Source organism: Gadus chalcogrammus, chromosome 13 (assembly GCF_026213295.1).
Source record: "Gadus chalcogrammus isolate NIFS_2021 chromosome 13, NIFS_Gcha_1.0, whole genome shotgun sequence".
NCBI classification, from domain to species: domain Eukaryota; kingdom Metazoa; phylum Chordata; class Actinopteri; order Gadiformes; family Gadidae; genus Gadus; species Gadus chalcogrammus.
The window spans coordinates 16,075,528-16,099,638 of record NC_079424.1 but is presented as its reverse complement, the minus strand read 5'-3'; the positions used below and the strand labels follow the sequence as shown (position 1 = coordinate 16,099,638).

Genomic DNA, 24,111 nt, shown 5'->3' with positions numbered 1-24,111 from the left:
GACACACACAAACACACATACCTGTAGTGGGCTTTCCTTGCGCTGTAGGACTCAGGGGGCTGGGGGAGAAGGTGGTGACGCTGTCTCTCCTCCCGCTGGGCTTGAGATTCCCATAGTATCTGTTGACCAGGATCTGCCGTAGGGCCTCGCCCTGTAGGACACACACATAAACAGACATATAAAAACATGCACACACAAACCCAGATATACACACACACACACACACACACACACACACACACACACACACACACACACACACACACACACACACACACTCTGGACATATAAACACACAGTCATAGACAAACACGTATACAAATCTCGGAACAGACGCACACAATTACACAATCGACACAATGAACCCAAACATATACAAGAACACACACACACACACACTAACACATGAGGTTTAGGATCTCCAAGAGGATCAGTGATACGTGTGTTACAGGAGCAGACAGCTGGAACGTTCTGTGTCGGGTAAAACCAGCACTTATAGTATTGAGTCAGTGATTAAATACAGGGTAAAAGATTATGCCTTGTCTGAGAACACAATGGGCATATCCGTTGGCAATAACAATGTAGAGAAACAAAGCTGGGATATCAGAAGGAGGCAGTTAATAATGACACTGTAAACAATGCAATTTAAGTGACAGTGAATCAGATTCAATTACATTTACAAAAAGCTGAATTTCAATGACATAGGGGTTTTATATCGGTTTCCTTGACCTGATCTCTTTGGCTACGCGACCACATGAGAGCTGACTATCTTTGATGTCCATGGTACTCAAAACAACACACACACAAAGACACAAACACACTTACAAAGAGCAACATCTTACTTGACCCTTGACCTCCAAGCTCAGTTGACCCCCCCCCTCCAGCACCCAACAGTATGACTCCAGTCAATGGCAGACAAACATGCACATTCAACCACACAAACCCTGTCATCAGATGCCACCTGGTCTCCACCACGTCACACGACCAGAGGTCATCACATGACATGACATTGCTCCATGTGATGTCAAACTCATGAGATGGAGTTCGATACTATGTATAGAGGCCCAATCAGGGCCTTGCTTGGGCAGTTGTGTGATCAGCAGCTGCTCAGGATAACAGTGGTGTGGAGGGGTAGGGGTGCTCCCCCCCACCTTCCCCAATCACAGAGAAAGAGAAAGAGAGAGAGTCGTGGGAGCGCGAGGCTGACAGGGCTGGATCCCCATGGGGTAAGGGGGGGGGGGGTACCTACCCTCGTCTGATCCTCGAGTTGTTTCTGCGGCTGGCTGGGGTCGAGGTCCTTATAGGGTGTGCAGTGAGTTAGCGGAAAGCAGTACCATATAAACACAAAGGTCAAATACACAAACGTCACAAGGGAAACGTTTGGGAAGGGAACGAAAAAACAAAAAAAAGACCACAGAAGCAGAACAGAAAATAAGTGTGTTAATACAGTGCAGATTAGTAAATGTCACTAACGTGCAGGGAAGTGAGTGGGGCGGGTGAGTAGGGGTGTGTGTGTGTGTGTGTGTGTGTGTGCGCGTCTGTCTGTCTGTCACTGTTTGTGTGCGGGGGTGTAAATTACATCATGCAGTTATTTTCAGGAAATCAGGGTGTAAGATAAGGATAAAGGAGAAGTTGGGAGTTAAGGCATGCAAAGGTGGGAGGGGCCTAAGCACCCTTCTGATGCGATACTAAATATTAAAACAAACAATGAGTAAAAGGGAGTTAGCGAAAAGAGCTTGCGTATTGCTGCGATCACGTTTAACAGATCGGACACACAATTTGTGCGTTGAAAGCCAAAAGCCTGCACTAGGTGTGGGCCAGCCGCGCTTCCTCTGCACCCAGAGAGGGCACCCAGGGGGAGAGGATCGTTGGTGCTGGAGGTACAGTGACAGCACCCGTGTTAATCACACAGAGGTGAACCACTGGAGGCCGGGGGGGGCAGGAACACACCCAAGAGGACTTGTGAATGCACACACACACACACACACACACACATACACACACTTAATGTTCAATCAAAGTTACATAATGGCACACGCACAAACACACACACACAGTGTGGAACCTCGTGCTCTGGTGAGCCATGGAGAGAGGCCACGGCCCTCACAACAAAGTAAACAACAGGCAACATGATCAAATGGTATCTGGGCTGCACAGTTAAAAAGGGGGGAGGGGGAGACTAGAAATGGATCCCAACCCTGGGTGGTGGTAGGACACTAAAACATTGTTTGTATTGTTTTCACTGTGTGTGTTGTGGTGTGTGTGGGTGTGTGTGTGTGTGTGTGTGGGTGTGTGTGTGTGTGTGTGTGTGTGTGTGTGTGTGTGTGTGTGTGTGTGTGTGTGTGTGTGTGTTATACACACACCTCGATGGGAACCTCAGGTTCCGGCGGAGGTGCCAGCTGATAAGAAATACAAAGAGTGTTAGCTTCTGCAAGGTTTCTGAACATGTTATAAAGCATGCAGGATGGCATGCAGCTGATGCACTACATCAGATGACTCTAGAGTACCACAGAACCAAGGGGGACCTAGGGAAATCATTCAAGGAAGGTACCACTCTCAGCCAAAATAATGATTGCACTTCTTGCACCTTTGTTTCAAATGTTCACCGTTTATTCACATCTGTAGGGTTAGCTATTCACATGAACGGAATACCTCAAATGCTATTTGAGGTATTTTTTGCAGCAGTGCACCGAGCCAAATTCCTTTGATGTTAATTCGCTGTGTGTTACCTTACTTGGCCAATAAGAAGACGAATAAGATAGAGCGATCCTATGTCTTTTTGGATCTATCCACCACATCTCGGAGAGCCCCTGTTTAACCTACTTGCAGGCCATGACTTTGCTATGCTCTCAGTGGACATAATCCCGTTCATAACGTGATTAGCAGGACTAGCTTCTCGGAAAAAAGGAGGAGAAAAAAAAGAAAAAGTACAAAGCGCTTGAACAGTTACTGAGAATCCATCATGACGTTGCGGTTCTAGTGCTTGAGATGAAGGTAACGTCATGACTGCACTGCCAGAACATTCTGTTTACCGGGCTGGTCATGTAAAGACATGGTCGACCAGTCATTAAAAAGAGGCTTAAAATAGGGAGTTTGTTGGGGAAAGACTTTAGAAAATATCAGAGATTGTAATCAAAGACAAAAGGTTAATTTGCCCATGTCAGAGCTGTGGTCTTCTACTGACAAGAAGCCAAGAAGCCCAGGAACGTTGGAATGATGGATTGTGAGATGATTTAACCATGATACATTAAAACTCAAACAAAAAAATAAAAAATAAACTACAAATACAATTATGTGGAAAATCTAGGACATCCAAAAATATATATGAAAAAAAAACTAAAGAAAAGGAACAAAGGAATTCAATCAATATGACTATTTGTATACACCCACACACACACACACACACACACACACACACTAACCCATATGCGTGCAAAGAATAAACCCTTGTATAAATGAGTGAACTCATCTCTGCTGCTTTCCCACACATCGCGAGGGACATCCAAAAAATCAGTCAAGTTATAACCGTCACCCAAAGGCCGCAGTTACCACAGACCGTGTCCATGCCGCTCGATGGACTAGTATTACACACGTGACAGGAATCCTCCCCCCCCCCCCCCCCCCCCCCCCCGGGCATTTCATCACATCGATTCCACTGTATCGCCGATGATTCATGCAAATGAGGCCTGGAATCAGACACAGACACACTTTGAACCCCAGCCCATCTCTTTACAAAACACCCCAAGCAATTTAATCATCCGTTGTCCCCAGTTGACTTCGATAATAACACCAATGTGTGAACTTGTGAGGACCAGGACCAACGTGGTGAGTACACACCCAGATCAACAACAGGAGTTGCAGTTGGACTACTCAATAGTCCAGGACTTGTTGCTTGGTTGGTGATGGTGGTCAGGGTGCACGCAAACTAAAGCTAGCTCAATATGACACCATATTTACATTGACAATAAAGACATTTCCCCGGCCAGAGGATGAGGCTTGGACTTGGCCTGACATGGGGAGGAGACACAAGACCTGATGGGTTTCAACTGACAAATAACTGATGATTAACTTTACACCCCGCAACACTTTCTGATCCGGTTACATAGAAATGCCTCCAGGAGGAGATAAAACACACAGACGTGCACACACACACACACACGCACACAAAAACACGTTTTTCAAAGCCACCAGAGCGGCGGGCCCGATTTTGACGGGCTCAACAAGGAGATGGTGAGGCAGGAGGGAGGGAGGGAAAAAACGTTCACATCAAGGGAAAGTGGAGCGGTGGAGGAGGAGGAGGAGAAGGAGGGAGAGGAAGGAGGAGGGAGAGGAAGGGGAGGAGGAAAAGGAGGGGGAAGAGGAAGGGGAGGAGGGGAAGAGGGGAGAGAAGGGGAGGAGGAGGAGAAAGAGGAGAGGAAGGGGGGGAGGTGAAGGGAGGAGAGGAAGAGGAGGAGAAGGGGGGAGAAGAGGACGATAAGGGGGGAGATGAGGAGGATAAGCGGGGGAGGAGGAGGAAGAGGAGAGAGGAAGGGGAGGAGGAGGAGAAGGGGGAGAGGAGAAGGAGGAAGAGGACGAGAAGGGGGGAGAGATGGAGGAGAAGGAGGGAGAGGAGAAGGGGGAGAGGAGGAGGAGGAGAAGGAAGAGGAGGAGGAAGAGGAGGAGGAAGAGAAGAGAGGAAGGGGTGGAGGAGGAGGAGGAGAAAGGGGGAGAGGAAGCGAAGTGGGAGGAGGAAAAGGGGGGAGAGGAGGAGGAGGAGAAGGAAGAGGAGGGGGAAGAGGAGGAGGAAGAGGTGGAGGAGAAGGGGGGAGAGGAGGCGAAAGGGAGGGTGGCGGAAAGCGTTTGTTATGGAAGCTCCCCCCCTTTTAAAAACTGGTTAACCGCCAAAATAAGTGTGGCAGGCCTCAAACAGTTAACAGGTGCCGTTCGACGTGGGGGAAAGTGCTCCGCAGGGGGGGGGGGGGGGCAAAATGCCTCCTCTCACCTCACAGCACCTCACCTCACCTCACCCCTCCCTCCCTCCCACCCAACCAACCGGCATTATCGATGTGTCCAGGAAACCACTTCAGCTGGATTTTTTTTTTTTTTATTGCCAATAACTGCTCAAAGGTCAGACATCGACAGCCTGAAACTGAACAAACCCACTCTCCTCTCTCCCCTCACTCACTACACACACAAAACCCACCCACACCACAACACACTAAAACAACACATGTTTTGTAGCCGCTGACTGTGTGCTGCTGGCTGCAGCTCAGGAATCATGTGGCTGTACAGTGTGGGGAAGTATCTTGACAGTGCTGCTGTTTGGTCTAAAGGAATTTGCCTGCAGCGCCCCCTCTTGGTGGGGACGGGAACAGCAGGGGCCGACCCTCCCGGTGCCTCCTCAGGTCACCCGGGCCGAGGGAGGGATGGGGGGAGGGCTGAGGACAAACCGGGACGCGGGAGGCAAACCGGTCATGGCACAACTAAGGTGTGGCACCGCACCGCCCCACCCCAACCCCCCCCACACACACACACACACACACACAACACACACACACACACACACACACCACAACACACACACACACACACACACACACACACACACACACACACACACACACACACACATACACGCACACACCCACAGGCAGACTGCTGGCACGCAACCAGACAGGTTCCCAGCCAACACGAGAACAGAGTGAGATGAAATAGATTGAAGATTGCGGAGGTTGGGGTGGGGGAACAGTGGGGGAGGGGGTAATCAGGGACACAGGTTGTTATGATGAAAATGGGGGAGAAGGGAATTAAATCATGAGAGATGTTTTAATTTTAGGAATTTGTCTTGGATAAGAGAAACAAAAGTTAACAGTCAACATTGCCACATGTATGAGTTTACAATGGGAACGGTGTGATGAGAGGGAGATAAAGAGAGAAAGTGAGGCAATAAAAGATAGAGGGATAAAGAAAAAGATAAAGAATAGCAATGAAAGAGGGAGAGAGGAGATAAGATAAGATAGAATGAGAGCGAGACGGAGAGAGAGACGGATACAGAGAGAGAGAGACAGAGTGAGAGCAAGAGAAGGCGAGATTCTTGTCACACATGCAGAGCGTGCCCACTGCTCTGCACACACACACACACACACACACACACACACACACACACACACACACACACACACACACACACACACACACACACACACACACACACACACACACACACACACACACACACACACACACAGCATGCTTTATAAGACACGTTCCTCAAATAACTTGTGCCTTCCTGAAGCCATTTTACCTTAGAAGCTCCGATTACATCACAACTGTGTGGTTGAGACAGTGTCCCTGGCTGACCCCTTCCAAAACCTCAGTGTTTACAGAGGCACCCACAAACACACACACACACACACATACACACACACACACACACGGAGGATCAACACGTGATCAACACATGCAAAGATGTCCCCACAGCACCTTAGAATGTGCATGGATTACATACAGTGATGTGTTATTTGGATACAGTATATGGAATTGTGTATATTTATTTTAGGCATGTTCATGTTTACTTTAAATCCAAAAATATCTACCAGTGAAACCTTCCCAAAAACGGAGCATCAGCTCCAAAATACTGCGACTAATAATAATAGCTGTGTAATAATAACAGAAGGGCTGCCCCCCCCCCCCGGGGAGAGAGGGTTCAGAGGAGCAGCGTCAGCGCTCAGCCATCACAGCAGATCCACTCCCTCTGCTGCTGCGAGGGAAAGCCAGGTGTTAAGCCTGCCAACCATGCTCCTAGCAAGACCAGCGTGTGCACGTGCACGTGTGCACGTGTGCATGGAAGTCCACTTGTTTGTTTGTGTCTTCGTGTGTGTGGGCATGCCTGTCTGTGTGTGTGTGTGTGTGTGTGTGTGTGTGTGTGTGTGTGTGTGATGTGTGTGTGTGTGTGTGTGTGTGTGTGTGTGTGTGTGTGTGTGTGTGTTGTGTGTGTGTTGTGTGTGTGTGTGGTGTGTGTGTGTGTGTGTGTGTGTGTGTGTGTGCGTGCGTGTGTGTGTGTGTGTGTGTGTGTGTGTGAGAGACGTGTACATGCCTACGTGTCTGTTTAGCTGTGTGTGTGTGTGTGCGTGTGTGTGCCCCGGGCTTGTTTCTGCATGTGTGCTCGTGCGTGTTTGCATGCACGTGTGGCTGTGCGTGCTTAGAAGGGGGTTTTCCATCTATGGGATCCTGCATGGTGTGGGATGGCAGAGAACTAATAATTCACCTCTTCCGGGAAACTCCCCCCCACGCCCCCTGCCCCCTGCCCCCTGCCCCCCCCCCCCCCCCGTGCATGCACGTACACGGACACACCCATCCAAACGCAGACACGCACAGGATTGGTTGGGCACACACACACACACACACACACACACACACACACACACACACACACACACACACACACACACACACACCACACACACACACACACACACACACACACACACACACACACACACTGCACTTTGCTCCCAGCTGCACACAAACCACTCTCCTGGCACCCTAACCTAATGCTTCTTGTGCGTTTTTTCTCCCCGTTATTGGCGGCAGCTGTCGTTCATAGATTACCTTACCTCACCCCATCGCACCGTTTTCAGATATGTTTACGATTACCGCCCGGAGAGGACGGGGAGTATCGATTCCTCTGGGTGAGAGGTCGCTGCCACCCAGTAAACACACGGAAAAAGACTGCGCCCACACTCGCTTTCTGGCTGTCATCAGATCTGGTTGTGCGGCTACTACATATATGGAGTGGCTCTGGATATATATATATATATATATATATATATATATATATAGAGACACACACACACACACATACACACACACACACACACCCATCCAAACGCAGACACGCACACACACACAGACGTGCAGATGTACACTCATTCACACACACACACACACACACACACACACACACACACACACACACACACACACACACAACCACACACCACACACACACACACACACACACACACACACACACACACACACACACACAGATCTAACCAGCAATCTGAACAGTTGAAATGCAACATTTTTTATATGATATAAAGGGCAAGAATATAGAATATGAGATACTACGTCCTTTAGATAATTGAAAGAGATATTACAAATCCTCTGCAGTCTTCTATAAATCCCTTCTGAAGATCTAGCAAAGCTGCTTGGCATAAAGATATGATGCTGTTTGGTCTGAACACTTAACAGTGTCGATGGAAATCGCCCATCAGACAATAACACATTGACATGCATACACCTTAAAGGTACAGTGTAAAAAGTAGTCGATCTCATATCGAGGGACCGAAACAATCAACACAATAATGGCAAGTTACTTTTGATTAATGCACAGAACAGATTTTCAATTTAAATTGACCTCTGTACAAAGATTAACACGAGACATTTCAACATAGTCCAGCAAGCCTACATAGTTACTCAGTATAAACCTGTTCTACTACTATCTTAACTTACACCAATATTAAATATATGCAGGCTTAAAATGGACAGCTTTGTTAGCACGCAGCATGCAGTGTAGTGCAATGCTATCGCTAAATACAATGCCCAAAAGCTTTTAGAAATGCCTAAAGGCTTCTAAGATGAACGATTCTGAAGACGTGATGGACGGATGCTAGCCAAGCAAGCTAACGCGGATGCGCTACACAAAGGGGAGGGACTAAGCAGATGGACTTCAACCACAGAACAGCAAACTTTAGGAGGTTAGTCTATTGGAGAAACCAACACTACACTAGGGAAGAAGTAAGAAAAAAGGTCAACCTCCGCCACATCCATTTCATCATCAAAGGCAATCAGCTGGAAGAGAAGAGTGTAGAAGCCAAGAGTTAGTGGTTAATAGAGCGACATTAGCGTGGCAACGCATGGCAAGTGTAAAACGTTAGTGAGTTAGCATCAAGGTAATTGATGTGTCTTGAGGCCTCAATGTTGGATATCTCTTATAACATCTAGGATGGGTTATACTCATGGTCTCACCCATCTTCTCTTGGAAATTTGCCACTTCCTTTAAAACGTGTGCTAGTTCCGTTAATATTTGTACTTTATCTTGTATTCATGCAAGTCCTTAAGAATTCTTGTATTAAATTGAATGAGAACGGAGGCCTTAAAATAATGAAATACTTAGAATAAGCATGCAAAATTGTTTCCATCTATTCAGCTATTTGACTGGTTTGCTAGGATAGTGTGTTAGTTAGCCTTAATTGTTGGCATTCTTGTGCTCATTAGTTCAATAAGGCTTGCTGGCATGCTTGTGTTTGTTAGCTTGCATGTGTTTGTTAGTGTTGGAGCGTACATTAGGATAGAAGGATATCTGTTAATGGTTTAATAGTAGGGGTGCAACTGATACCACCGTTTTTCAGAACGCGTCCTCAAATTTGGGTACTTTCCCGTACCGAGTACCGATATGAGCAATCCCACAACAGTTCTATGAATTACTTTGAATTTATTTTATTTTGAACCTCACCTTCTGACCTTAACAACTTCAATATATACCCTGATGCTGTAAGCTGGCATGGGGAGTCTGTTCCCTATATCATATGTGTTGATTATATAAGGGTTTGCATGATATAACCACTGCGATATATGCAAGATATTGTCATTTTGTTGCATCGACGGAAATGCTTTTTTGCCTTTCAGAAAAGATGTGAAGGCATATTAACACAGATAACAACAAATTTTAGTTAAGATTGGAGCCAAACAGGTTTCTGACCGCGTCAATAAGTTGAGAGGTCAGGGAAGACTGTAAAGGAACATGGAATTATTGAAACATCTCTTTAACAAAGGTCAGTGGGATTACTGTTACTAAGACACTCACTCGCACACTCAGAGAAGGAGGAGCGGATAACAGACTGTATGGATAATAACCAGCCAACATCGATATTAACAACAATATCATCACACGCCATAGTATCGCCTGTGATTCACTCTACAACACGCACATGGATATATATTTGTGTTGCAGAGAAAAGGATTGCTATGCTGCTTTCTGGTTCCTCCAACGGGAAGCAGAAGCTGTGGTCACTATACTTTGGATAACAAATGATGAGTAACAGTTCCATGGTGCCTATTGTGTTTCCCTATTGTGTGTGTGTGTGTGTGTGTGTGTGTGTGTGTGTGTGTGTGTGTGTGTGTGTGTGTGTGTGTGTGTGTGTGTGTGTGTGTGTGTGTGTGTGTGTGTGTGTGTGTGTGTGTGTGTGGAATTTGGTTACTGTTTTATTCTGCGTTTAACAGATTGTATATGAAAGTGGTACGATCTCTCACGAGTGCATCCGCACACAGGTCATATGCTCTTCCTCCGCCTCCCTGCTCCCCTGACCACAGGTTAACGTCATTTTGCCATAAAATCGGCATCGATTGTGGTTTTATCGGAGTAGGTTTTACGAGTACGGTTACGTGTATCGGACCGAAACAGAGTACTCTTATCGGTGCATCCTTAGTTAAAATCAACGAAAGAAAGAAAACATTTTTAAGACAGTATGGGCACCTGATACAGGTACGCAGGACGCATTCAGACAGCAGTCGTGGTCTAATGGATAACGCTTTTCCACTAACTGACCGCCACGATGGCTTCAGGGGTACAACATGTCGGGTACATCCGGGGCTGGGCTCTGAACTGCGCAGAAGGGACAGGTCGTTGAACACTCAGACCTTGGTTCACTCGTGATATCAGGCCATATGGGACAAGGCTACAGGATTGAACCAGGACGGGGCGAGAGGAGAGGTGAGGGGGAGGGGGGAGGAGGAGGAGGTACCTTCTCCCCGTAACCCCGGTCCTTGGTCATCATCTCCCGGAGGGTCTGCAGGACTTTGATGCACAAACGCTCCTCGTTCTCCTCCAGCAGCTGCTTGGTGTGCTTGATCAGCCTGTTCAAAAGAAGGGAAAGGAAGGGGTTAGGATAACATCATGATGATGTCCGGATGATGTGTTGTTTAATGCGTGTTGACCGTCATCCGATCTGATTCTGAGTTTTTCTCAAAAAGGAGCTTGATTAATTGGTTCATTAGTATCAGGGAACAACTGCTTTTGATTGGAGCCAAAGATACCAATAAAAATAATAATAAATCTAACCGCAAGCGGTAATCAACGGGGTCCGAGCAAAATTAAAAGTCAAGAACACACTAATGGAAGATATATAATATGACAAATAATTATGAAGGAAAGATGTTGATGAAGGTGTTCCACTTAATGCAATACTGTGCCTCGGCTTTCAGGTGAGCTGCAAAGCAATGGCCGAATGTCATGTTCAGCTTGTTCATAATGCTATAATCGGGATTCGAACTCTCAACCTAACGATCTCCTGTACAAGGCATTATCCCATTGAGCCACTGATAAACCTGAACTGCAGCCTCATTCACATGGTCAAAATGTCTATTGATAAGCATACAAAATCCAGAAATCTCCAAGCACACATTTTTCAAGTGAATTAAGGGCTTTCTTAAAAGCATATACCTGAAAAAACTTTGAAATTCTGGGGAAATTAAACCTTTGTACTCAAGAACACTAACGGAAGAAATATAAATATGACAGAGTTAATTATGAAGGAAAAATGGTTAACGAAGAAGTTCCCCTAATGCCGTACTGTGTCTTGGCAGTCCGATTCTTGGAAACGAATGAGTCGGAATGTTGATTTCCTGATGAATTTCAGGTGCTGTTCAATATTGTGTTTCTTAAATCAGTGGCAATGACAGAATGTCATGTTCAGCTTGTTCATAATGCTCTAATCAGGATTCAAACTCTCAACCTAAGGATCACCAGTACAAGGCATTATCCTGTTGAGCCACTGTCGTTCCTGAACTGCATGAAGCCTCATTCACATGGTGAAAATGACTATTGATAAGCACACATACCACATTAAAGAAAACTCCAAGCACACATTTCACAAGAGAATTAAGGGCTTTCTTAAAAGAGTACAGATCTGAAAATTTGCACTGTTAATGGTATCCACATAATCATAGCCGTATGGTAGTTATACAATAACAAAATGGTCATATAGGCAAAATGGGTTGAGACTGTGGACGTTTGGCTTTTCTATGAAATTGTGGGAAAAGTAAACATTTTTAGAGCAGAAGACCAGGGTGAAAAAGATGCATCTGATTTTAGAGATTAATATGATGAAAGAATTTTGGGTCCAGGTCAACCTAGTAAGGAGAAATAAGGCTAGTTCATATTTTTTTTAAATAGCGCCACCTTTGGGCGCAGTACCACAATTAGGGTTTATGGGTAGTGGGGGGTATTAGTATCCACCTAATAATATTTGTATGTTTTTTTTATACAATAACAAAATGGTCATATAAGAAAAATGGGCTAACTGCTCCAACTTTATTGGCCAATAATTCTCAAATGGAACTAAATAAAATAAATTCTGTTTGATGATTTTTGTGACGCTTGGTCTAAAGATTTTATGTGGCGATTTTGGTGAATTTTTGATTATTTTTGTAGCCTGTGAATCTTTTATCATGTTTATCTTTAATATGAAATTGTGGGAAAAGATAACATTTTTAGGGTTTTTATAAATGCATCAGAATTTCGAGTCCAGGTCAATCTGGTGAGGAGAAATAAGACTAATTCATGATTTTTTACAATAGCGCCACCTTTGGGTGCAGTACCACAAATTTGGGTTTATGGGTAGTGGGGGTTATTGGTAACCATACCTGAAAATTGCAAGGGTTTTCGATTTACGGTATAAGCTGCAGTATGACTTTTAAAAAATTTAAGAAAAAAAATAAAACGTTACAGAAACAATAGGGGACCAAGCAGCTTCGCTGATCGGACCCCTAATTATTATTGATTGCTCTCGGGATGTTAGGAGAATTTCAACAAATATCACCCACAATGCCTCTAAAACAAAGAGCCTACCCTAGCTTGAAAAACTGAACTACAGTCTTCCCTCGGACTGCCTGTCCACCCTGGGACAGAGAGGGACTCACTTTGAGATGAATCCTCCACTCTCACACTTCTTGCGGGCCTCTGTGTTCTCAGGGAAGAGCAGCTCGGGCCGGTGAAGGACGTCCACCAGCACTGACAGCTCCGCCTGCACCAGAGGCCTCAGGCGGTCCTCCAGGGCCGACACTATGTCCTGGAGGGGACAGAGGAGACAAGGGTGAGGAGGACAGACGGACACTAAATCCTGGAGGGGACAGAGGAGACAAGGGTGAGGCCAGACAGACACTATGTCCTGGAGGGGACAGAGGGGACAAGGGTGAGGAGGACAGACGGACACTAAATCCTGGAGGGGACAGAGGAGACAAGGGTGAGGCCAGACAGACACTATGTTCTGACAAGGACAGGGAAACAGTTGCTATACATCTGTGGTCTGTTGATAAAGATGGAGCATTGTAAATATGTGATGTTATGTAATGTGACACAAAAATCATTGTTGGCCATTGTTGAAGGGGTTTTTCAGTGCCAGGGTTAGCAAAATCGGAAACACATCAGTTCAAGCAGGCACTGAATCATGTGTTCTTGGTGGGAAAATAAACTTTTGGCTGAAAAAAGAAATTCCCGGACACAACAAGAAATATTTCGACAGAACTGATATGTGGTGAACTGACCTAAGCACCCTACAGTAAACCACGTCCACTCCTCTCATTAGTCTGCAGATAAAGAGTCCCATTAGGGAAGGACTTTTGTACCGGCAGATAATACATTTTATGTTTGTTTTAGATTTTTCCTTTAAAGTAGTACTGTCAAATGAACGCCCACATTTTATGTTAATTAAAAACATTGAATGCATTTAAAAAAGATTACACACGTAACATCTTTGTTTTGTTAACATTCTGAAGAATAGAGTTTGATTCCTCTCTTTCTGAAATCCATCTCAGAAAGAGATAGATTCCAGAAAGAGAGGAATCAAACTCTATTCTTCAGAATGTTCCGGAAAGAAGTGAGGCTAGCTGGGCTATCCGTCCTCCATGTTGTAGAAGCAAATTCCAGAATGTTTTTTCTGCAAGATTGTGTGTGAGATTTGCGATAGCTTTGGTTTTGATAATCAGGAGTGGGTTGTTCGGGAATGGAATCGGTTAGTGTGTGGTATGCTGTTTTGGAAAGATCATGGCCTTTAACATACAAACAAAACAGTTAAATGTATCATCATCTATCGTGAGGTGTGTGCGTGTCTGACCTGCAGCCTCTCGATGATATTGCGGTAATCCTTGGAGGAGGGCAGGTCTGAGTCTTTCCGGCTGGTGTTCTTGGCCGACAGCCTCCAGTTCAGGATGCTCTTCTGCACCACGTTGTTGGATTTGACAAACAGGTTGTTCACCTGGCTGTCCAGGTCTACTGGGATGGCGATGGCTCGGCTCTTCGCTGGGTAAGGACGAGGAAAATCAGTTTACAGTTCCTTTGTTACACCACCATTGCAGGTGCTTTCTCCAAAGTGACTCATAGTGAATTCAAATACAGGCCATTAAAGGCACTATGTGTAGAATGAAATCACTTTAAATTGCCAATATATGAACAGGTTGTAATTTAACTTTAATTCAACTTGACCTTCCTTAACTGACCCTGAAGTGACGTCGAAGTGCAATTAGGGCAAGAGGGTTTGTTCTTCCATAATTGTTTAACTTGTTCACTTGTTATTTTGATGATTATAACTAAACTTAATTTTCTGATTGTCTCAATCCACAGAGTTTTGAACCAATAATGAGAAGAGAGAGGTTCTTACACATAAACCTATTCCACTGGTTTTTTTTGTTCACTTCAACATTAAGTAGACCACTCACAGTCCTCTTGTTTCATCCTTAGTAGTTAACCAAATTCATCAACCTATAATTATCGCCATCTGTTATATTCTTTGGTACATTGACCTTGATAGAAGTCACAACAAGCCAATTATTACTGGCACTGCGGTACATGATTGGTTTTGATAACAAAATAATGTGCAGTTTTGTCGCAACAGCTTGGCTTTGGATAATACATTGATCCAAAGATTGATAGCCTTCTTTTTGCTATGAAGAGGACGCAACCTCAAAAGTCTCTTAAACATGGGTTGATTCAATAATGCCCCCAAAACACACAGACACACACCCAGTAATCATAATCCTCCTTATCCGCAGACTGACATTCTCAGCACTATTTTACACTTGGATTGAAAAGGGAAAATCTATTATAATTGAATCCTTTTAATACATAGGTTATTTTGTTGAAAGAAACGAGCATATGCTTGTCTTTACGAGGTAATATGAGGCTGAGGCTTACATTTATTTTTCACTGGTGCAATTGAAAAAGGCTGCATATATGTGTGAGAACTGATTGACTGGATTTTGTTTGTCCAATATTTATCTCAGTTCTCATTTTTTCCTGTGTCTGATGTAAAAATACATTCATTTGCATAACCTTTGAGGGTATTTAGACCACGATGGAAAGCAGTAGACAGGCTGAGGTTCCCTTTTAGTTCCTGGGACTAAAATCACTGCATTATTATTATCTCAAGGGATTTCCCAAAGGGCTCGCAGCGAGACATGTCAATGATGCTCAGGTTGTTCGAACCCCAAACCCTTTCTGCTGGCAGTCAATCACCCTTAGCCCTATACTATCCTGACTACTTTGACTAAGCTGCTGGCCCTTGGGGATCATGCGGTCGTATCTTACCCACGTCCGAGAGCACCTTAATGCAGGCCTCCACGGAGGCCTTCTGGACAGGGTTGAGCCAGTTGCAGTGGAACACCCTGAAGACCCCCTGTAGCAGCTGGACAAACACTGGCTGGCGGGTCTGGCAGCAATGACAAGAAGAGCAAAGACTTAAAACACTGGCAAAACCCGATCAATAGATCAGCTATGAACCAGATCAATAGATTGGCTATGAAGCCTATCAATAGATTGACTATATACCCAATCAATAGATGATTTTCCTGGGAAAAACTAAAACGACTTAAACCTTTAAAGTGGCTGAGCAAACCAAGTACCTGTACGCATGACAATACTTTGTTCACCATAGTCTTATCTACGGCGACAACATGAGGCAGTTGGTGGAATACAGGTCCAGCTCTCCATGAACCAGGTAGAGGTCACAGGGGTAATACTAAACCACGACGCCACATGGGATGAGTGAGGGAGGGGGAGAGGACACAATTCAAAGGAACTATCGTGTAAGCAGAGACATGATGCAACACAGATGGGATAATACATTTTCTAGACCTTGTGCAATGGACCCACGTACACCACTGGGAATCACAACGAATTCTGACTCATTCAAAAGACAGGCCAGCGTGAAATGCACAGTTAAGATCTGTAGACATGCCGACGACAAACAACAAAGCAACACCCAGGGTGGGAGAAGACAAGGTATTACCAATACTTACATACAAATGATGAGCCATCTGCACAAGGGCAACAATGTCACATGTTACCGTATTGCACACACGTGACATTCAGTACATATATGTGTACACACGTGTATCACACATGTTTACAGCAAGACTTTTCCTAAAAAAAACACTAAATGATCCACCCCCGTGAATAATAAATGAACAAAAAATAATCAAGAGTTTATTTGATGCCACTCATTTCAACAAATGCTGATTGAATGGATGCAAGATGAGATGCCTTGAAAGGGTCGTGGGGGAGGTTGGCTGGTCCGCCGCAGCTCGTGGTTACCTGCAGACTGGTGCTCTGGTCGGAGAACGGCGAGCTGAAGAAACACGTGACGATGCTCATGACCGTCTCGGTGACGTAACCCTCCAGCATGGTGTCCGCGTGCTTCCTGTCCGTGGTGTTGTTGCACACCTAGAGCCGCAGGAGGAGGAGGAGGCGGGGGGGGGGAGGGGTTTTAATCATGTACCTCAACTCCTTTTTGTACCCCTCTCTCTCTCTCTCTCTCTCTCTCTCTCTCTCTCTCTCTCTCTCTCTCTCTCTCTCTCTCTCTCTCTCTCTCTCTCTCTCTCTCTCTCTCTCTCTCTCTCTCTCTCTCTCTCTCTCTCTCTCTCTCTCTCTCTCTCTCTCTCTCTCCTCTCTCTCTCTCTCTCTCTCTCTCTCTCTCTCTCTCTCTCTCTCTCTCTGACTCACCCTGCAGATATCCACCAGGAAGTTCTCGAAGAGCTTCCACATGTGGTTGGAGGTGTAGATCTCCTTCATCTCCACCTCTGTGTCCACGTAGCAATGGTTGAGGAAGTTGATGTAGGCAACTTTTATCTGGAAAACACCACTGCTAATCAGTTCTCCGAACGCACACACACGCACGTTTCAAATACATTAATCATTACGGTCAAACGCATGGAATAGCAATGTGCCCATTACTCACGATGATTCAATTACATTATATGCAAATTGAGCATTACATGAACGATAGGCTAACACAGGATCATATTTCCTGCGAGTGCTTATCGATTTAAATTTGCATGCGTTTAACTACAATAGTGGTTTAACATCGACGCGAAGCAGAGGTGTCTTGCTTCGCCCTGAAGGGGCTAATTTTCGATAATGACCGGCGACGTTCTTACATTATCCCGCTTATTACATGGGCCAAAACAAAAAAAAACTTCACACAGTGTGTCTTTTTACAATTTATTTGTTACCAGCATTCGTAGTGTTGATCAGCAGAGAAATAGTCCACCCCAGACGTTGACGTTGCTTAGCAACTGAGTACACTGGGGTTGAAGTTACCGGACTACTTGCGGAGTGTTACGAAAGACTGCAAAAAATCCACCTTCCTTGACAGCGGTCAATTATACTTAGCAACGGTGAATTATGAGATATAATTCACCACCGGAAGTTGTGAAGGGCCCATGCAAGTGAACGGCATTGAGAAGAGCCTTGTTATAATTTAATTTAGGACACACTTTGTTGAGATGGTCCATCTCTGTCCCTCTCAAACTTAATAAGCTCAAGAATCTAAAGTAAATTATTCCATTGTTGTAATTTCACTCCAGTACTTGACTACACTACCTTAAAAGTTCTAGATACTTTATTTGGAATAAACCATCTTAACCGCCGTAGTTCAACCTTGTACTCCTTCAATTACAATAACAATTAGGGCATTTAGCAGACGCTTTTATCCAAAGCAACATACATTGGTTAATACACACATTGACACACCGACGGCAGAGTCAACCATGCAAGGCGACAGCCAGCTCGTCAGGAGCAGTTAGGGTTAAGTGTCTTGCTCAGGGACACGTCAACACTCAGCTAGGAGGAGCTTGGGATCGACCTAGCAACCTTTCTGTTACAAGACAAATGCTCTACCCCCTGAGCTAAGCCGACCCCCTTCAATCACGAATCCTCGCATCCAACGATCACACGGCACAGAGAGGAGCTCCACCCACCGACCATCCCACCCCCGCCCAACCGTTTCCTCACTCCCTCCCCCACCCCCCCTCCCCCTACCTCGGGGATGCAGTCCTCGTGGGTGACCACACGGACGATGTCGTCCAGCGGCAGCAGGGAGTTGCACTTGATCTCGGTGTAGACGTTCTTGCCCTCGGTGCAGACGGCCAGCAGCTCCACCAGGTGGATGTGGTACATCAGCGCGCTGTTCTCGTCCATGCGGCCGCGCTCCGAGCGCATCATCTGCACCAGCGTCTGGAAGGAGGCGCGGTCGTTGTAGAAGACCAGCACGTCCTCTCCCGAGTTCACCAGCTGAGGGGGAGATCGGAGGAAAGCCCGGAGGCAGTGTCACGAGGGGCCGAGGTACGCGTTGACTGTGTTGACGCATAGGTTTGGTAAGCTAAGAGTGAGGCTAAGATGGCTAAGGCTAAGACTGCTAAGAGACAGTGGTGCTACAGCAGTGACAAAAAAGTGAACAAAATTTGAAGGAGAATTGGAATATCAGCAACATATAGCATACCTCTAAGTACAAAATAAATAAAAAGATAATCCATCAAAAGAAAATGCGTGCACCCATCATCTGTACACATTCACATTAGAAAGGAAAAAATGCCATCAGTATGCACCTCCAATATACACAGGACAGATCCCACCTACCTCGGCCATCACGATATCCTGGCACTTCTTGATGAACTTGTTCTCCGCCTTGACGATGGTCTGCAGGAATTTGAGGTACTGCACGTTGCGGCCGTGCGTCTCGGTGCAGTGGACAAAGTGCTGCACCACGCGCTCGTTGATCTCGCTGCACAGCTGGAAGTTATTCATGAAGATGTGCTGCATGGTCACCGCCTCCAGGATCTGAGGAGGAAGTGGGGGAACATAAAACATAGCTATTTAGTGATACCGAATGCACGCCAAAGTACCAGAAGGTAGAGGGTTCGATCCCCAATAGGACTATGGATGCATCAAGGTTGCCCATGGACATTGGGGATGAACAAGCTAGTCCTAATAGCTTATATAAATAATAATAAATAATATATCTTTACTCACTTATTCCTATTCAGGGCAAACATACATATATGCATGAAATCAGAATATTGAATCAATCAAAATGTGATATTCGACAGAAATGCCAAGGATTTCTGTGGATTTCTTCCTGAACATTAAGCCACAGGAATGAATCTTAGTTCCATGAGCTGTGAGGTGTGTCTCTCCTCCCCACCAGCTTACCCCGGGGTTGAGGAACAGGTTGATGTGTTTGTGAAGGAGAATCTGGTTCTGCTGGTTCCCCGCACAAAAGTTCTGCAGGAACTCATGAGCCAGCTTCATGATCTCCTCCATGCGCACATCCTCACCCTGGAGGACGTTGTAGAGGGAATACTGATCAGGAGGCCATGCATGAAGCCCATTAACACGACATAATGATGGACATGAATGGATAAGGATCATTGATCCTAAATGATCGTCTTCATTCTAAAGTGCCCTCCCATTAAAGGTGCTAAACACGACTTATCCCAGCCCTTTGTTGTATCTGTGGTATGGAGTACGATGATATGACAAACCTTCTCATAGGGGATCTGCAGGAGCTCCAGTACCACGCTGTGAGCCCCCATGTTCCTCAGTAACCTCTGCTGCTGCTTCCTGGTCTTCTTCCCCGATGCCCCCTCCTGGATACACAGCTTACTGAGGCGCAGCAGGATCTACACACACACACACACACACACACACACACACACACACACACACACACACACACACACACACACACACACACACACACACACACACACACACACACACACACACACACACACACACACACACACACACACACACAGGTGTCAATCAACTTTTCATCATTTAGATGTATGCAGTCAAAGTGACCTTGTGTCCTTGAGGAGCAAGTAGAGGTTAGGCTTGTACTAGCTCAAGGATGTTTACAGCTAAGCTGCGGATATGAGGGGATGGAACCAGGTAACTGCTGTACTGTTCGGAACATTGGGAGTCAGCCACCCTTTGCCACTCTGACACTATTCTGCTCCCCCCTCCCGAAATCTCAGTGGAAGCAGCAATACAACCAAAACCCCCAATGGATGGATGGACTGAATAGATTAGTGGTACCTCCTTGACGACTCTGTAGTTGTAACAGCTGGCGCTCTCCGACTTCTTTTTGTCTGATCCACTTGAGTCTCCCTAAGCAGCAACACAAGCCAAATCAAGGCAACGAGACGAGGAGTCAAGATGAAGCCACCTTGTATAAATCAGTGTGTACATCATGCAGCCTTAAGGATACAACTCAAGTACTCTATTGATAAACAGTGCCTGTTGGATCCTGTTTCTTTTTGCCTTCAGCGCCGTCAAACCTTTTTCTTGTGGTCGGACTCTGCAGGCCCGTCGCCATCGTTCCCGTCCTCCCCCTGCCTCTTGTAGACCCAGAGTTCAGACTTCTCCACGATGGAGCGCAGCTGGTCCAGGTCCGACTTGATCTGCTTGTAGTTGTCCACGTCTTGGCTGGTCACCAGCAGCTGGACCTGGATGGGTTGGAGAGGAAACCTCTGGTCAATATCGACCACCCTGGAGGAGCTTGCTTCTCACGGTGGGGCGTGGGTTGAGCTTAGTGAATTATGCTGCCTCCCGATAGTCGCCGTGGGCCCTCTACAATACCGGCGCTGCCAGAAGTGTCAGCCACCCACGTCGGCCGGCGGAACCACGGATGGAGCGCCGGACGCGGAGTCGACCCACGGCGGATGTCCCACACACAAGGATGCTTCTGGCTTTAAGTGTATTTAGGGTTATAAGTTTACGGTCGGCTATTATTTATACAGGACTTCATCGTAGTGAAGTCTTTATGGGCCAAGATTCTGAAGACATCAACTGACGTAAACCAAAACCCAGTAGAAAAATAAAGTACCACAAAAGTCCACAAAACTGCCAAATGAAAAGGGAAGAAGAGGAGAGTTCAATGTTATGGAGGATGCCTCCCTTCCCTTACACTTCCCATCTGGGGTTAATAGAGTCATCTGTTCTTAATGTACCTGTTTGAAGGCCATGAGCACCTCCTGCCTCTGGCTGAAGTGTCTGAAGAGGAGGTGGAGCGCGCCGGACACCAGCGGGGGGTAGTCGTGCATGGTGAGGTGGAGCAGCACCCTGAGGAAGGTGCGGCCCCCGTGGTCGTCCAGGTCTAGGGGGGTGTTCTCCTCACTGCGGAGGGAGAGAGAGAGACACTCGAGAGAATTAATGGATGACATCCACAACGATTTACACCAGCGACCCCAAGTCAAAGTGTTGTTTATCAAATGCACCGTAGAACATATGGTCATTCTGGGTAAGGCAAGGGTCAACTGCATAATGAATATTAAAAAAATATATATATATCCCTCATATATATATGTATTTTAATTTAATTAAAATAAATGAAACATATATAAAAAACGTATTACCTTAAATTACCTTGATGTTCACTATAGCTTTATATTATTATTATTATTATTATCATCATTACTACAATTATAGCTTAAGAGGCATCACCTTCCACCAAAGATCCCTTCAGCCTGTTCTTCAATGTTCTCAAAGTCCAGATTACCTGGTCACAATGAAAATAAGCAGCAGATACCAGTTACAAATCAAGTGATGGCTTGCTGGGGGATGAACCACTCAGCTCTGTCCAGAGGCCTCCATGGGCTCTGTCTTTGCGTCTGTACCTGTCAGGGGGTTGACCCCATCCTGGCTGGTGCTGTTGTCTCCCTGGGGGTTGCTCTCGTCAAACTCACGCTTGAAAATACACAGCAGGCACGAGATCCTGTAGTCCAGGCGCACATTCAGGATAAACTAAACTCACGGAAAACACAACAGAAAGACCACATGTCAGCAATATAGAGGAATACGTATTTTTATTGTTTACAGACTGTTGATGATTAAGGGCAAATATGGATAATCTATTAACATAAATTAGGTTTTAGATTATTGATTGACAATGGGCCAATATAAGTATTCTACCAATAGTTTAATTTCATATTTGAGCTCCAGTATTGAGGAGACTATGAAGGGGAGCCACCTGTAGGATCTCGATGATCTTAAGCTTGGTGTCCATCACCATGATGTCCTCCCTCTCGGGCTCGATCTGAGCCTTGACCACGTCTCCCTCCGGCTGGTGGGTGGGCGTGGTGGGCAGGAAGCCCCCGCCACGCAGCACCACCTGGGTCATCAGCTCCCCCACGCCGTGGATGGACTTCATCACGTTGCTGCCTGCTGCACGTAGAGAACACCAAACATGAGCAACACATAGTTCTGAATAGTAAATACATAGTATGATAGACTATCTATGAAAATAGACTTACTCAATACATACTAATACTCAAAGTAATTGGTATACAATCTATAATATAGGATCCCAAATAGAACGACTAAAATATGTATCTCAAGATATCTATTTGGCTTCATTTGATCCATACGTTGAAATTGAATTAGAAAGTGTGTATTTATACCGTTTACTAGACCTGTTTTAACAGGTCTCTAAGCTGCTTTATACTGTTTACGTGCCCTGTTTTAACTGCTCTCTAAGCTGCTTCATACTGTTCACTAGCCCTGTTTTAACTGCTCTCTAAGCTGCTTTATACTGTTCACTAGCCCTGTATTAACTGCTCTCTAAGCTGCTTTATACTGTTTACTAGCCCTGTATTCAATGGTCTACAAGCTGCTCTATACTGTTTGCCAGACATGTTTCCGGCACATTCTTGACATTGAACGTGACTCATAAGAAAGAAACAGTAGTAGTTGTATACTGACTGAATGGGAAAGGAGTCAATCAGCAAATTATCATTTTGGTGGGAAAAGGTTATTAGTATGTTTACATCACATTACAAAGTAAGGTTTTAAAACAGACACAAAATATTAAAAAGACCTGCTGTGTCACACTAATAACAGTTTGAACATCCATTCAACTGTTAGAACAAGAACCTTTGGTCTCCTCCTCTTCCTTCTCCAGCTTGGTGATGGGGTAGATGGTGCTGACGTGGACACAGTCCAGGATGTTCAGCAGGATCTTGGTCAGACGCAGCAGGTCTCGGAAGTTGTAGAACCCAAAGTAGATGAGGTTTCTCGCCAGGTTCACCACCTGTGTAGAACAGAGGTGAACTCAATAAAACATATCCTGCAAACGCTGTCTTCCGATTCCTATAGCTAAACTACACTCTGTCCATTCATGTTCGCAGAAAATTATGGTAAGATAAGATACATTTTATTATCATTGGAGGGACATTTGTCTTGGACTCCAATGCTGTCCCATATAGCTGCTTTACATCATATAAATAACAATACAAATGCAGACAATGCATACATATAGGAAACAGGCCACATATATCATACAACATACAAGAAACGGTGCAATTCACACACACACACACACACACACACACACACACACACACACACACACACACACACACACACACACACACACACACACACACACACACACACACACACACACACACACACACACACACACGGGGGTCATGATCAGTAGTACTATTGCACAATTTGTTCGGCCCTGGGGGCATTTAGGATCCTTATTGAGGTGGGATAAAAGGAATTCCTGAAGCGGCTCAGCCTGCAAGTGGGGACTCTGTAGCGTCTACCCGATGGTAGAAGCTGTATTCTGTGTGCAGAACATGTGTCTGATCAGACACAATTTTCTCTTCTTGTCTGAGCACAGACTGCTCGTAGATGGACTGCAAGCTTTTCAGACCTCCCCATCTGAAAATTGCTTGTGTAGTCCTTAGAATTTCCTAAATCTATATTGTATGCCTTAATGTTCA

At 45.4% G+C, this 24,111-nt stretch overlaps 1 protein-coding gene across 5 annotated transcripts in view; it reads right to left on the bottom strand.

Moving 5' to 3' along the window:
- itpr1b (inositol 1,4,5-trisphosphate receptor, type 1b) overlaps nucleotides 1–24,111 on the bottom strand; it is a 95,157-nt gene that overhangs the window by 44,953 nt on the left and 26,093 nt on the right. For 4 of the 5 annotated variants that reach the window (XM_056605399.1, XM_056605401.1, XM_056605400.1 and 1 more), the window contains 18 exons: nucleotides 23,252–23,408; nucleotides 22,350–22,543; nucleotides 21,997–22,123; nucleotides 21,824–21,878; nucleotides 21,331–21,496; nucleotides 20,659–20,826; nucleotides 20,417–20,488; nucleotides 19,858–19,995; nucleotides 19,526–19,651; nucleotides 18,953–19,153; nucleotides 18,356–18,607; nucleotides 17,039–17,164; nucleotides 16,631–16,759; nucleotides 15,626–15,746; nucleotides 14,157–14,341; nucleotides 12,964–13,112; nucleotides 10,788–10,899; nucleotides 22–151 (listed from right to left, as the gene is read on the bottom strand). In XM_056605399.1, coding sequence (XP_056461374.1) covers nucleotides 22–151; nucleotides 10,788–10,899; nucleotides 12,964–13,112; nucleotides 14,157–14,341; nucleotides 15,626–15,746; nucleotides 16,631–16,759; nucleotides 17,039–17,164; nucleotides 18,356–18,607; nucleotides 18,953–19,153; nucleotides 19,526–19,651; nucleotides 19,858–19,995; nucleotides 20,417–20,488; nucleotides 20,659–20,826; nucleotides 21,331–21,496; nucleotides 21,824–21,878; nucleotides 21,997–22,123; nucleotides 22,350–22,543; nucleotides 23,252–23,408 — 2,608 coding nt within the window. Of the gene's footprint in view, nucleotides 1–21; nucleotides 152–10,787; nucleotides 10,900–12,963; nucleotides 13,113–14,156; nucleotides 14,342–15,625; nucleotides 15,747–16,335; nucleotides 16,354–16,630; nucleotides 16,760–17,038; nucleotides 17,165–18,355; nucleotides 18,608–18,952; nucleotides 19,154–19,525; nucleotides 19,652–19,857; nucleotides 19,996–20,416; nucleotides 20,489–20,658; nucleotides 20,827–21,330; nucleotides 21,497–21,823; nucleotides 21,879–21,996; nucleotides 22,124–22,349; nucleotides 22,544–23,251; nucleotides 23,409–24,111 lie in introns of all 5 variants that reach the window. The other variant, XM_056605398.1, reaches the window with a different exon arrangement.